The sequence below is a fragment of the Pogona vitticeps genome, chromosome 1 (assembly GCF_051106095.1).
Source record: "Pogona vitticeps strain Pit_001003342236 chromosome 1, PviZW2.1, whole genome shotgun sequence".
Lineage (NCBI taxonomy): Eukaryota > Metazoa > Chordata > Lepidosauria > Squamata > Agamidae > Pogona > Pogona vitticeps.
In genome coordinates, this window is record NC_135783.1 from 83,874,859 (window position 1) to 83,888,614 (window position 13,756).

General features: G+C 39.5%; 1 protein-coding gene across 1 annotated transcript in view; it reads right to left on the reverse strand.

The window, feature by feature from the left end:
• Positions 1-2,128: 2,128 nt before the first annotated feature.
• The window catches only part of ENPP1 (ectonucleotide pyrophosphatase/phosphodiesterase 1), a 59,319-nt gene continuing 47,691 nt past the window's right edge, over positions 2,129-13,756 (reverse strand). Inside the window, exons 21-25 of the mRNA XM_020815547.3 lie at positions 11,256-11,391; positions 9,923-10,003; positions 8,131-8,263; positions 5,627-5,783; positions 2,129-2,790 (exon numbers count right to left, since the gene is read on the reverse strand). Of these exons, the coding sequence (XP_020671206.3) occupies positions 2,623-2,790; positions 5,627-5,783; positions 8,131-8,263; positions 9,923-10,003; positions 11,256-11,391 (675 nt within the window). The 3' untranslated portion in view covers positions 2,129-2,622. The remainder of the gene's footprint in view (positions 2,791-5,626; positions 5,784-8,130; positions 8,264-9,922; positions 10,004-11,255; positions 11,392-13,756) is intronic.

Genomic DNA, 13,756 nt, shown 5'->3' on the forward strand with positions numbered 1-13,756 from the left:
TCCCCAACCTTTTTAACCCCGTGGACTGGCTGGGGAAGATGGGGCACCCCTGTGCTCATGCGATGGAGTGCACACACACTCTCTCTCTCTTGCACATGCAAGAGGGTACTCATACGGATGCACAAAGCGGTAGGGGGTGCTCGTGCAGGCGCTAGTGCGTGCAGCACAAAACAACTGTGCAGGGATGAGTGCATGTGGTGGGGGGGTAGGTCTGTCTCTGCGTCCCAGTCCATCTCAGGCCATGGACCAGCACAGAGCCGCGGACTGGGGGTTGGGGACCTCTGCTCTATAAAGAACTATGCGCGTAGAGCATAGAAGCACTGGTTTCATTTGTTTCCAGTGGTCTTTTGGTCTTCCAATGTAATCAGCAATGAGAACATGTTTATTTATATTTATTTTCTGATTATAGAATTAATGTTTTGCTTATTCCACAGTTACAAACAAAAAAGTGCAACTTTTACTTGTCAGAAATACTGCAGGATCTAACATTGGCATCACCTTGATGCTGGTTATCACTGGATGGAGGAAAACAGCGGACTTTCCACCCACAGTCCCACACTCACATTGTCCAAGGATTTCTAAATTGAGAAACTGCTCTTCATGAATAGACACTCGTACATAGCTTCAAATACAATTCAGGGCTGCTTACCAGGATGCATGCCATACAATGGGTTCATATACAAACTACAGACATGGCAGCATCAGTTCAGATGGGTGCATGTATGAATTTAAAAAACTCACACGGATGAGAAGGAAAACAGATGAAGCCTTTCGTCTGCACTTTGTAGGAGAAAGCCTTGATGTGTTTTGATTTTATACAAATGTGTTTTAATTGTACTCACTTGGAATCCAGTCACAGGATGTACAGGCAAATTCCTAAGACTTGCAGATCAAGCACATGTATATTCAAGATAGTGTGTACCAATGAATATTCTGGTGGAGCATCAGAAGGGGTGTGTGGACTGGGCAACTGTGGCCCTCCAGATGCTTTTTCACTTGCAGTTCCATCAATCCTGCACAGCAGAGTCATTGGTGCAAGATTATGGAAGCCCAAAAACCTCAGTATGACTACAATTATGCACCCCAATGTATGTAATACATAACACATTATAGGCAAATATATTACTGTGAATGGTTAGAGACCAGCAGGAGGCATGTGATAGGAAAAGCTTATACTGAGATATACATCTGCTATACAACCCTCTGGATTATGAATATGGGATACTGTATTTCTGTGCCCACAATTCAAAACACCAGGAAATTACCTGACTTTGCTTCACAAATGCCAACAGGAAAAGGGATGCCAAAATTTACATAGCAAAGGCCAACCTGAATGTTGATGATACCAATGTCACCAGTCAAAATGGTGAACAAGATCCCCTCTTGTGCTTGCTACCATTCACAGAGGCACCAAGCAACAGAAAAATCCTAGAACCTGATTCCATTGTTCATGAGGTATTGACTTTTCGCCCAAAGCAATTGTTATGGCTTTTTTACAACAAGTTATGTTTTTATAAGTGATGTAGCACACCAGGGATAGTCTACATACAATCTGTTTCTCATCTCCTGCCAAAAATGGTAGCCTACATTTGAACTGAGGGATAAATCACATCTATACTTAAAAAATCTTAACTCTCAAACTATTTGACCAAATGTCATCGAATTTTGCACAGAGCAACAACAGACGGTCTGCTCCTAGTGTGCCAAATCTGGTGCTGATCTAAGACCATGTTTAAAAGTTATAGTTATTTGTTTGGGCTGTTTCTCATTTTTAGAATTGTTTTGTAGAATGTTGATTTGCTTTATCTGAATAATAATTACTGTTTGTTCACTTATATGTGCATTATCTCTGTTATGTAACAGAATGGTCCTGAACTACTCTGATCAAAGAATCAGCTTCATTACACCAGGTGAGGTCTTCGGAAAGTATTATAGCTGTATATGTAGCCACAAGAACTTAAAGGAAGGTTGTCTCTCTGAGTCTACAGGTGTGTCATCAACAAATCAAAATAAAACAAAAAGAAGCCTTCTGATTACAGCTTTTTAGAAACCCTCAGAGAGTATTTAAATATCCAGGATGCTATAATTTACATATTCTATTATTTTAAATATAGAAAGAAATACACCATAAATTAAATTGAATTTATTAAACATCCAGTACAGAATAGAAAAAAACATCCAAACATGGCAATATTTTATACAGTCTTTATATTATTTGTAATTTTCTGAAATATACATGCCACTTAGTGGATTAACAAAAGTGAACATTTTTCACTGTATAAAAAGACAAAATAACTCTGGTGCATTGTAACATAGATCAAAAGACATATTGATTCACATGTGCGTCTGTTCATGTAATCCTGGTATATTGGCTTTAACAACCAGATACAAACCATCTACTGTGTTCATGTGGATAATAAGGCTGAGAAAAACAGCTCACCTCTGTTATACTTGGTTCATAATTTATGTCCCTGAGATACAATTGTGGCACAGATTCCTTCGAGCTTGCATTGTGATCAAACATACTCAGGAACCCTTTTAGCATGTTTGAAAAGCATTTCTTTCTGTAATATAGTCTCTGGTTTCATGTACATAAATCCAACAGGGTACAATAATTAAAAATCAGGCCTGGTCAAAAGTTGGCAAGTATGTTTTTAACTGTAAAATATCAGTTACAGGCTGTTTTCTATCATGGAAAAAGCTAAGTCCTGTAAGCAGTTCTACATCTCGGACTCTTGCTGTATGAAACTGCATTCTCTCTTCAACCCACAAGGATTCAGGTTTGCCGGTCTGTTGGAAGCAAGAAACAAGAATTTAGAAGTCTGCTACAGAGGTACTGTGTTAGTGGGATGATATACTCAGTGGTCTATACAAAAAAGCCAATGGCCAGAATTTATATTTCCATAAACGAAAAATCCCGTAAGTATCAGTGCCAAATTGCCATTCATTAAAAATACACTAATTGCATTCCTGTGCATCTGACCAGCTACACTATTGGGCGAGTGTCTGTGAACACAATCATCAATTGATGAGCAGCAATTGACATGTGATTTCCTTTATAGAAGCATCAACCAACAGAAAGGTTCTCATCATTGATTGGGAAATAAGTCATCTATTTCAAAGAGCATGGGGAGCCAAACAAAATAGACACTAGCTCTCTTCAGGTATCCAGCAGTTCAATAAGCTCTACCTGTGAGAAGCAAAAACATCTCCACCCTGATCCATCCACCATGCATATGGAAGGTGGCAGTGCATAAGGTGCAGTCACTTTCTACCATGGGGGAATGAGAGAACATTTCAAAGTTATGATTTTCCAGGATACTGAGAAATGGTGAGAGCATCCATGAACAGGATAATAACAATGGGAATGAATGTATGAAGGTAGTGCGCTCTTCTCCATTCTCCTTCCTCACATTTAGAACGTATACATTTATCCAGTGCTCGAAGAATCCTACCAATGAATTGCTAAGAGCAGTTTCTGAGGATGATCTTTGTTGAGTGGATTGTGTGGTAGCGGGTGGGGAGGATTAGATAATCTCTTTCCATGCAAGAGCTGCAATCCAAATCAATGTTCGATGCCCTGCATAAAATGAATGGCTATCTTTGGGACTGTCAACTGTCGTTTGGCACTCTGCCATTATCCTGATAATGGGCAATGCCTAAGTGGCTCCTCCTTCCATGGGGGGTAGGGCTAGTAGTTCCACCTTAGCTCAGAGCTGCATGGAGAGTTGTTTTGTTTTTTTACTGTTACAATCACTAATGGTATGAATGGCAGGGGAAAAGCAGGCCATTAGGTCCCTCTTTGAGAAAGAAAAATATATACGAATTGGCTAAAGCACAGCTGGGGAAGGAGAGAGAAATATGAATAACCATGACATAATATTTCTTTCTATAGTGACAGGACATATAGTGTAACCCAAGACCAGAAATGTGTTAACTCTGGGTTAAACAAAATAAAATAAAAATTTTACTATAGAAATAAATAATGAATTGTGGATGAGGGCAAATAGACTGAGGTTGAATCCAGATAAGACGGAAATCTTGCATGTGGGCGGCCCTGGTGTCAGTGGGTTGGGAAACTTCCTCTCCTTTGGGGGGGGTGACTCTTTCCACAAAGAGTGAGGTTCACAGCTTGGGCAACTGCCTGAACCCGGATATCACCATGGAAACCCAGGTGGCATCTGTGGTCTGGGCAGTCCATTTCCATCTTTAGAGGATTGCCCAGCTGTGTCCCTATCTAGATGTGGGGGCACTCATGATGCTGATTCATGCCCTCGTAATCTCAAGAATAGACTACTGCAGTGCTCCCTATGTGGGGCTACCCTTGAGACTGATGCAGGGACTTCAACTGGTCCAGAACTTGGTGACCAGGTTAATAACTGGGGTGAAGAAATTCCAGCACATCTTCCCCACTCTGGCTGCCCTTCATTGATTACTGGTTCATTTCCGCATCAGCTTCAAGGTTATGATGACCTAGGTACTTATTAGAACGCCTGCTCCAACCAGATCTGTCCATAATATTCATTCTTCACAGGCAGGGTGATTGAGGGCCTTGACCCCAATGGAGGCCCGGAGGGAAAGAACAAGAAACTGGGCCTTCTTGATGGTTGACCCCCAACCTGTGGAACAACCTGCCTCTTGAGATCCACCTAGCACCCTTGTTGGATGGATTCAAAAGAGCATTGAAGAGCTGGCTCTTCCGCCAGGCTTTCCCAGAGCACTAGGATCTTGCCCTCCCTTTCTACCATGCTTTTTGCCAACCATTCCATCACCCTTTTTACTATCTTTACTGCCATCTGTTTTAATTCCCCTATCTGTCATGAATCAATTTATTTTTATCGTGTTTTTAATATTCCCCCCCCCCATATTGTTGTTAGCCGACCAGAGTGGCTTGGTTGCCAGATGGTGCGGGATATAAATTTAAATAATAAATAAATAAATACAAACTATAAAAACAATTCACACTGGTTTATATTTGCAAGACTTTTATGAAGAGCCACGCAGAACACCGAAGGTTCATGCCTCCTGTTTCAAAGCTTTCACAATCCATTGCAACTTTCCTGTTTCTTTTTATGTCTACAAGAACTAGAATCTTGCAGCTAATAGAAAATTGCATCTTGCAGCTAATAGAGAAGTGCCCATATTTGTCTTTTTGGACTACAACTCCCAAGGGACTGCAGGCCAGAAATACAAACAAGCATACCTCTACAGCAGGGGTGGGCAATTAATCTCTATAGGGGGGCCACATGAAAAATCTGAACTGTGTTCGGGGGCCGAACCAACTTTACTTAAAAATAAAATGAAACAGTGATGTTATGATTGTTTTTATTTTAAACTTGTTAATCTTCACAAATACTAAAGAGGTTTTTTTGCAGTATGTTAAAGAAAAGCAACTTAGCAACTTTAGACAAAAAGCTATAAATGGTTTTGATGTTCAAAACTGTCCGCGGGCTGGACAGGAGTGGCTCGCGGGCCATATGTGGCCCTCAGGCCGCACTTTGCCCAGGTCTGCTCTACAGAAAACTATGAATACTACGTAACATGAGAGGAAATATTACATATACACCTGGGTTGGATATACGCTTGTGTACTTGTTTTATATATGAATAAAGGCAGAATTACTCACTGCACAGCTTTCATCATTGTCTTCTTTGTGAGGTACAATGTAAGATACAACATCAAGGGATCCTTCACATTGCAAAGGACTCTGGGAAACATTTTTGCAACTTGTCAAAATAATGAAGTAGTGAGTTGGAATTGGGACTTCTGAACCTTTTGCAAGTCTGAAATGTTAAAAACACACCAAAATTTTAGATTTTATCTTATAAGGTTTTATAATTTAAAACTATAAAACCCCTGTTTTTATAGTGAAAAAACCTATTAGTTATGCCTGTGAGTATAACACAAGCAATATAGGTTTTGGAAGTGAACAGCCACAAGTCACAAGGTTACCAGAGACACTTATCTGCTGTGTTCTTCATGCAACTCAGCACACAACACCATGTTTATGTTGACTTTGTTGTTGTTGTTGTTTAGTTGTTTAGTTGTGTCTGACTCTTTGTGACCCCATGGACCAGAGCACGCCAGGCCCTCCTATCTTCCACTGCCTCCCGGAGTTGTGTCAAATAACTTGTAGCAATTCATTACTAGAAGCTATGCTGGCATAAAAAAGCCAAAAGAATTTTGGTCAAAATACTGCAATAGCATGGTAGATAAATCTACAAAAGCTGCCCCATTAAAAAAATTTAAAATCCTTTCCTGAAAGGAGTTGTACAGGAGATGTGTGTGTCACATCTCTTGATATCTCCTGTTACAAAACCAAGAGAACATCAGCTGACTTGGGCAAGGGATTAACATTTTTCTGCAGGTGGGCTGTCTATTATAATGTTTTCTTTGCTCATTTTGAAGGAAATCTATTGCAGTTTTCAGAGTGTTAGCTAAGTGGACAGTGTTGAAAACCACATATGAAATATCAGGAGCAATCTGATAGACACAGGTCACCTGTGAACGAATGTAAATATTATTGCAGATGAAATGATAAATGAACATTAATGCATAATATTATGTATTTATGAAAAATATTATGTATCTGTGCATGTTTGAAATTTATGGTGCTTTCCCAAGTCCCATGATGTTGGTAAAGAAGTCTCTATTGCTAGCCGTACCAAAGCATTATAAAAATATGTAGCACAAATGCCTAACAAAGTAGGGCACTAATAACACCATTGCCATAGGCACAATTTCATCACCTTCTGTGCATGGGGGAAAACGATACCTGTATTTGTGGAAATTCGTTTGAATTAGATTTTTTTTTCCCCGCTATGATTAACCCCCACCAAAATCTACCCGTGTCACTCGTGCGAGCCAGGAGGTGAGGCTGAGGAGCCTAACGCCGAGGGAGGCCCGGAAGGAAAAGACAAGAAATCGGGCCTTTTCAGCGGTGGCTCCTCGCCTCTGGAATAATCTACCCCCTGAGATTCGCGTGGCTCCCTCGCTAGGTATATTTAAAAATCAACTAAAAACTTGGATGTTTCGGCAGGCCTTCCCCCCAGCCAATTCCTGATCTCCCCTTTTTCTCCACTTCTTCATTGTTTGTCCTATTTTGTTCAAATGTCTTCTATTATGTAAAAATCGTTTTTATATATACCCCTATTGTATGTTGTTACGTTGTAAGCCACCTAGGTGGGATATAAATAAAATTAAACAAACAAACAAACAAACAAACAAACAAACACATAAATAAATAAATAAATAAATAAATAAATAAATAAATAAATAAATAAATAAATAAATTAATTAATTAATTAATTAATTAATTAATTAATTAATTAATTAATTAATTAATTTTCAAGTAGGAACAATGTTATTTTTTTTTAGCTACAATTCCCAGAATACCTCAGCCTAGGACCGTGCCAGCTGGGAATTGGGCTTCAGCAAAGTAATTTTTTCAGGTTCTCAGTTAGACCAGTAAGTGAAATTGCTCTCATCTTCTTTTCATAATGGCTTTATCTACTCCTCAAATATTTGCTGTCATATATCCAGAGACAATTTTAATGATGTTTACATTACTTTCGCATAGGCTGTCTAGCACGTATTCACCAATTCCCATTTTTAATTTTTTTAAAAAAATTTCAGCTATTTAGAGTACAAAGGAGCTCTTTCAGTAGTCCCTCAAGTTTTGTAAGAAAAATGTTTCTGGCTGTGGGTCACAGAAGCAGCTGTCCAGGTCCAGGGATGAGCAAGCATGGGACCTGAACAGCTGAAGATTGCCAATCCAATTTTAGTATATTGTATTTTTCCGTGTATAAGACTATACTTTTGTTTAAAATCCTTACACTAAAAATTGAAGATCGTCTTATACACGGAAGTAAGCTGAGGAGGAGAACAAAAACAAGTGGAAGGGAAAGCAGGCATTAAAGCGATCCTGCAGTGCTTTGATCCCTTTGCAGGGATGCAACTAGAGGAATGCCACTGAATCAGTGGAACTTACATAGACATTGATCCACCACGTTCCCACAGATTTAATGAGCCTACTAGTTGTGGCTTAATATTGGCTTTCAGCTTTGGTTAGGAAGTCATTTAAAATCTAATACTGTTCTAGAAAACAAGTTAACATTGATATATACCTACCTTTTCATTTCCTCAAGAGTATCGTACACACCATTGTAGTCACGATCAAATACGGGACCAGTGATTACATTTACACCATTTCTTGCTGAAGTGTACGTTGGCAGTAGGACAGCACTGAAATAGTTCCATATTGCTGGAAGCAAAATGTACATTTAAAAGAAAATCTGGAAATTCAGTGCCTTTTCACAGAAAAAGGTCTGGATCAGAATGTATCCTTTTATATTCCCCTATTACCATTGGAAACTGACTTGCTTCTTTTCAAAACAGATTTGTATGGAATGAATGCACCTGCTGCATGCTAAAATCAAGCAGTAAGAAGGCTACAAGCTGGACACTTAGGGCCTACAAAGAGTCCCACCACTGACCTGCTGCTGGCCTCAGAGTATATGGATTGAGGCCACTTGGGAGGAAATCCTTGTCTAAACTTGCCCATGATTTGTATCCTGAGAATCATGTTATATCAAGGTAATAATGACTGCTTTGGACCAACACTCTTGTGTATTTCTGGAATGGACCTGGTACTCTTTCAGAGGCAACATCATTTCTGGGTCCATTACAGAAATGTGTGCATCCTCACTGGAAGACACTGCCCTGGCCAAGATCCCAGTTAAGGTCAAAGTTTACAGCATCCCTTTGAAATAGGGGTAGGTAATGGGCCAATGCAGGCCTTTGTGGCTGAAATGCAACCATCAGCACCCTGAGACCTCCAGCACACACGCATCTCCCAGAGGTGTTTTTATTTTTACAAAATTGGCCACTGGAGGGTGCAAGAGGACTTTTTCAGTAGAAACGGGGTGGGGTTGGTGTTAGCAAGAGCATGTACAGCCCTCCAAGATTTCCAAGATTCAGGAATGAGTGTGTGTCTTCCCAGGACCTGCAGAGATTGGCCATTCCTGCTTTAAAAAATATGAAAATAAACTCAGCAACAATTATGTAACTCTGAGAGCAGCAGAATGCCAAAGGTGGAACCCTTCCTAGACTGGCCTTTTAGCTACAAGACTCGAGATACAATCTACATCAAGTAAACATTTCATAAGCATAAAACCATCCCTTCAAGTTTGCATTTAAAAATCACTGCATTGCTTTTTTACGTGTAAATATTTTTCTACAAATATGTTCCAGTTTAATCTGGAGAAAAAGAATAAAGACAAAACAATGTTCATGTTTTTCCAGGAAGACAGACTTAAATTCCACTCCTAACTAGTACAATCATTCTCAGTAATCAGAAAAGTCAAAGTAGAGTTATCGAAACCATCTTCATTATGGCAAGGGATGAATGAAACTTCTATGCACACATTCGTGAGAAACATTATTAAACTAGGAACTCTCTTAAGTACCCAATTTGCCATTTTGTTCTGGGCATGAAACTATGATCTCTGTCAGAAGCAACTAGGTTTCAAATTTTTCAGAAGCGATAACAATAATGTCCTACTTCAGATAATATGGGAATCTATTATCAATTTGGTTGTTTTGTTATCTAATAACGTAGCTTGCGGAAAGGAAGGAGAGAATGGGCTGTGTATGCTGGCAAAAGGTTCATTATCTGAAGCAGACAGTAGTCTTTAAGAAGTAAGCATTTAGACATATAAGTAATGTAGTTACATTTTCAATGTAAAGAAAGGAATTCATTGCAAGTAACTAGTTGTTTGCAGTGACTTACTCTCCAACACATGTCACTACAATGTCCATCCAATGCCAGAGAAAACCACCAGTGTGGACATAGCCTAAGTGCCAGCATTATTTATTCATTTGCATCTTTTTTGTAAAAGGGAAAGAAATAATGGACCATTACCTTGAAAAGCAGGATACATTGGTACAATATTGCTTGAAAAAAATCCATCATATTTACTGTTTCTTTCGTCTTTTATCCCATCTAGAAATGGAACATGTATAAACCATTTATTACAAAAGTAACTAGTCACATTTCAAAGATTAAATTTGAATGAGATGAAATCAACTAAAAGTGAATATTAAACATACTGCTTCAGTTCCAAAGAGATAACACATTCTGCAAAATTTGGGCATATGTTTCTCAAACAGCAGCCCCTTTGTATTACACAGCACATGTCCCGCTGGAGACTTTCAGGAGTTTGACTTTTTTTTTTAATACAGCATCTGAAGGAGTTTTAACCTCAAAAAAGTTATGTTTTCAAGCTTTGAAGAAAGATCTATTGGGACATACAATGTTGTCAAATTACCCATTTAGAAGCATCCTGAATATCTCAGCTTCTGGTTAACAATACTAAGGATCTCAGACTTTGACTTCAATGCAGTTAGGTGTTCTTTATTATGATAGAGCAATAGTTCCCAACCTTGGGTCCCCAGATGTTCTTGGACTGCAGTTCCCAGAAGCCTTCACCACTAGCTGTGCTGGCAAGGATTTCTGGGAGCAGCAGTCTAAGAACATCTGGGGACCCAAGGTTGGAAACCACTGTGATAGAGTATATGTCTCTCTGAAAAACAGAATCCAAAGTTCCATAGGAACTGGGATGAACCTGTGCCAACGCTGATATGAACAAAGGAAGGAAGTGACCTAAACATTCCATATATGGAAATGCCTATGAGAAAGGGCATATGGGTTTATGAAAAGGCCAACATACAGATTTCTTTTAGAAACCGATACAGAAAATAGCAACTTTTAAATGTCAGAATTTTCCAAAAGCACCACTATCTGTAGATGGCATCACACTTAATTTATCAATTAACCCCCGCCAATAAAGATGAAACCAATTGCCCTTTTTGTGCACACTGTGGAACAATCTAACCATTTTAATGGTCATGTACGATTCCCAGTGGACCCTTCTGTGAATGTATTATATTTAAATTCTACTACCTCTTGTACACGAATTTAAAATGTAAAGTATGCATTGAAGGGCTTTATTATTTAACTATCTGTCAATCATAAAATGTAACATATTTAATTCATAAGCTGTAAAAAAATTCATCAAAATCCATTATTCATTTTCTATGCAGACTTATTATCGCTAACACTTAACATTTAAGTATAAAACAAGCTTTTTCATTCATTTTTAAAATATGTAAACTTTCTATTACAGCAAAAACTCCCATTCTTTTGCTGTGCTTCCCAATAAATTTGCTTATAAATGTGAAAGGAACTGATTTACTTGGTGGGAAAAGGAATCCGTAGTTTAGCTGAGGATGGCTTCTGTAAAATGAACAGGTCTGGCTGCCATTCAAAGGAATACGGTTGTCCACATAGAAACAGGCTGGGACAGCTTCTGCAGAAGCATTCCACTTGTCCTAGTTAACCAAACAAGAGCATTAGTAGCTGTACATGCAAAATATCTGCATCAGTTTTCCCAAATCTCACATCCTCTATATCAGGGGTCTTCAAACGATGGTCTGCAGGCCACTTTCCACCCGCCTTATGGTTTTGTCTGATCCGTTCTATGTATGTGTGAGTGGGCGGGCGTGTATGCTTGTGTGCACATGTGCAGGGGGTGGTTCTGGGGTGTGTGCATGTGGGCATCCGTGTGTCCAGGTGGGTGGGGGTGCATGTGGGCATGCACACACATTCCTGTTCCTTCGGCGCTCAAAAATGTTGAAAATATCCAGTGTGGCCCTCACGGTCAAAAGTTTGGAGACCCTTGCTCTAAATGCACTGAACTAACTTTCACATTATGCAGTAGTAGTCCAACATATCTGGAAGGCATCGTACTTCAAAAACCTGGTGTAATGAATGAAAAACAGAACATGACGATCACCTCTACTCTATTTCTTATAATACGCAAAAAATCAAATACTTCACCCTTTCTAGACAGTCTGTCTCTAATCACAGAGCTAGAGTCCTTGAACAACAACAAAGCAAAGTGAGATTCCAAAGGGAAGCTATTGAGCAGGAATACACCAGAAGCTTCAACACACACTCTCAAAGACAATGGTTTCCTGTGTCATCATATGTACTAATTTAATCATCTGAACTTTTGTCACCAGTCAGAGGCCAATCACCACCACTGCAACAGAAATAATCACTCCCTGTTTCAAGGTCTAGTTTCCAACAGTTGTAAAGTCTGCCACCCCTGCCTGAGATGCAGTCACTCTTCTCATCTGAAGAAGTGCACTTGGACACACAAAAGATTATGAATAATAAAAAGCAGTTAGTCTTATACATGGCTTCTTGTAAACTAGCTAGACTCCTACAGAGGGGTTCCTAGGAAAACTCTGCCGTAATCCTAATGGGCATCACCAATCCCTCTTGCTTAACCTACAAATAAAAATCCACTCTGTCTAGAAACTATTTTGCTTAGCTCCTGACTACTCACCATAACTGAAGTTAGAAAGTAGGAAAAACCACTGGGCTAGTCAGGTATAATCTAAACCAAGTCCCCTATGAATACACAGCGGAAGTGAAGAACAGATTTAAGGAACTAGATTTGGTGGACAGAGTGCCTGAAGAACTATGGATGGAGGCTTGTAACATTGTACAGGAGGCAGCAATAAAAACCATCCCAAAGAAAAGGAAATGCAGGAAAGAAAAGTGGCTGTCCAACGAGGCCTTACAAATAGCAGAGAAGAGAAGGGAAAGAAAATGCAAAGGAGATATCAAGGAGAACAGCAAGGAGAGACAAGAGGGCCTTCTTAAATGAAGTGCAAAAAGGTTGAGAAAAATAAGAGAAAGGGAAAAACCAGGGATCTGTTCAAGAAAATTGGAGATATCCAAGGAACATTTTGTGCAAAGATGGACATGATAAAGGACAAAAATAGTAGGGACCTAACAGAAGCAGAAGACATCAAGAAGAGGTGGCAAGAATACACAGAAGAATTATACCAGAAAGATTTGGATGTCCCGGACAACCCAGATAGTGTGGTTGCTGACCCTGAGCCAGACATCCTAGAGAGTGAAGTCAAGTAGGCCTTAGAAAGCATGGCAAACAACAAGGCCAGTGGAGGTGATGGCATTCCAGTCAAACTATTTAAAATCTTAAAAGATGATGCTGTTAAGGGACTACACTCAATAGGCCAGAAGCTTGGAAAAGATCAGCAACATCCCAATCCCAAAGAAGGGCACTGAGAAAGAATGGTCCAACCACCATACAATTGCACTCATTCCACACACTAGCAAGGTTTTGCTCAAAATCCTACAAGGCAGGCTTCAGCAGTATGTGGACTGAGAACTCGCAGAAGTACAAGCTGGATTTCAAAGGGGCAGAGGAACTAGAGACCAAATTGCTAACATGTGCTGGATTATGGAGAAAGCTAAAGAGTTCCAGAAAAATATCTGTTTCTGCTTCATTGACTATGCAAAGGCCTTTGATTGTGTGGACTACAGCAAACTATGGCAAATTCTTAAAGAAATGGGAGTGCCTGACCACCTTATCTATCTCCTGAGAAATCTCTATGTGGGACAGGAAGCAACAGTTAGAACTGGATATATAACAACTGGTTCAAAATTGGGAAAGGAGTAAGACAAGGTTGTTTATTGTCTCCCTGTTTATTTAACTTATATGCAGAATACATCTTATGAAAGGCTGGACTGGATGAATCCCAAGGTGGAATTAAGATTGCTGAAGAAATATCAACAATCTCAGATAGGCAGATGATACCACTCTGATGGCAGACAGTGAGGAGGAATTAAAGATCCTCTTAATGAGGGTGAAAGAGGAGA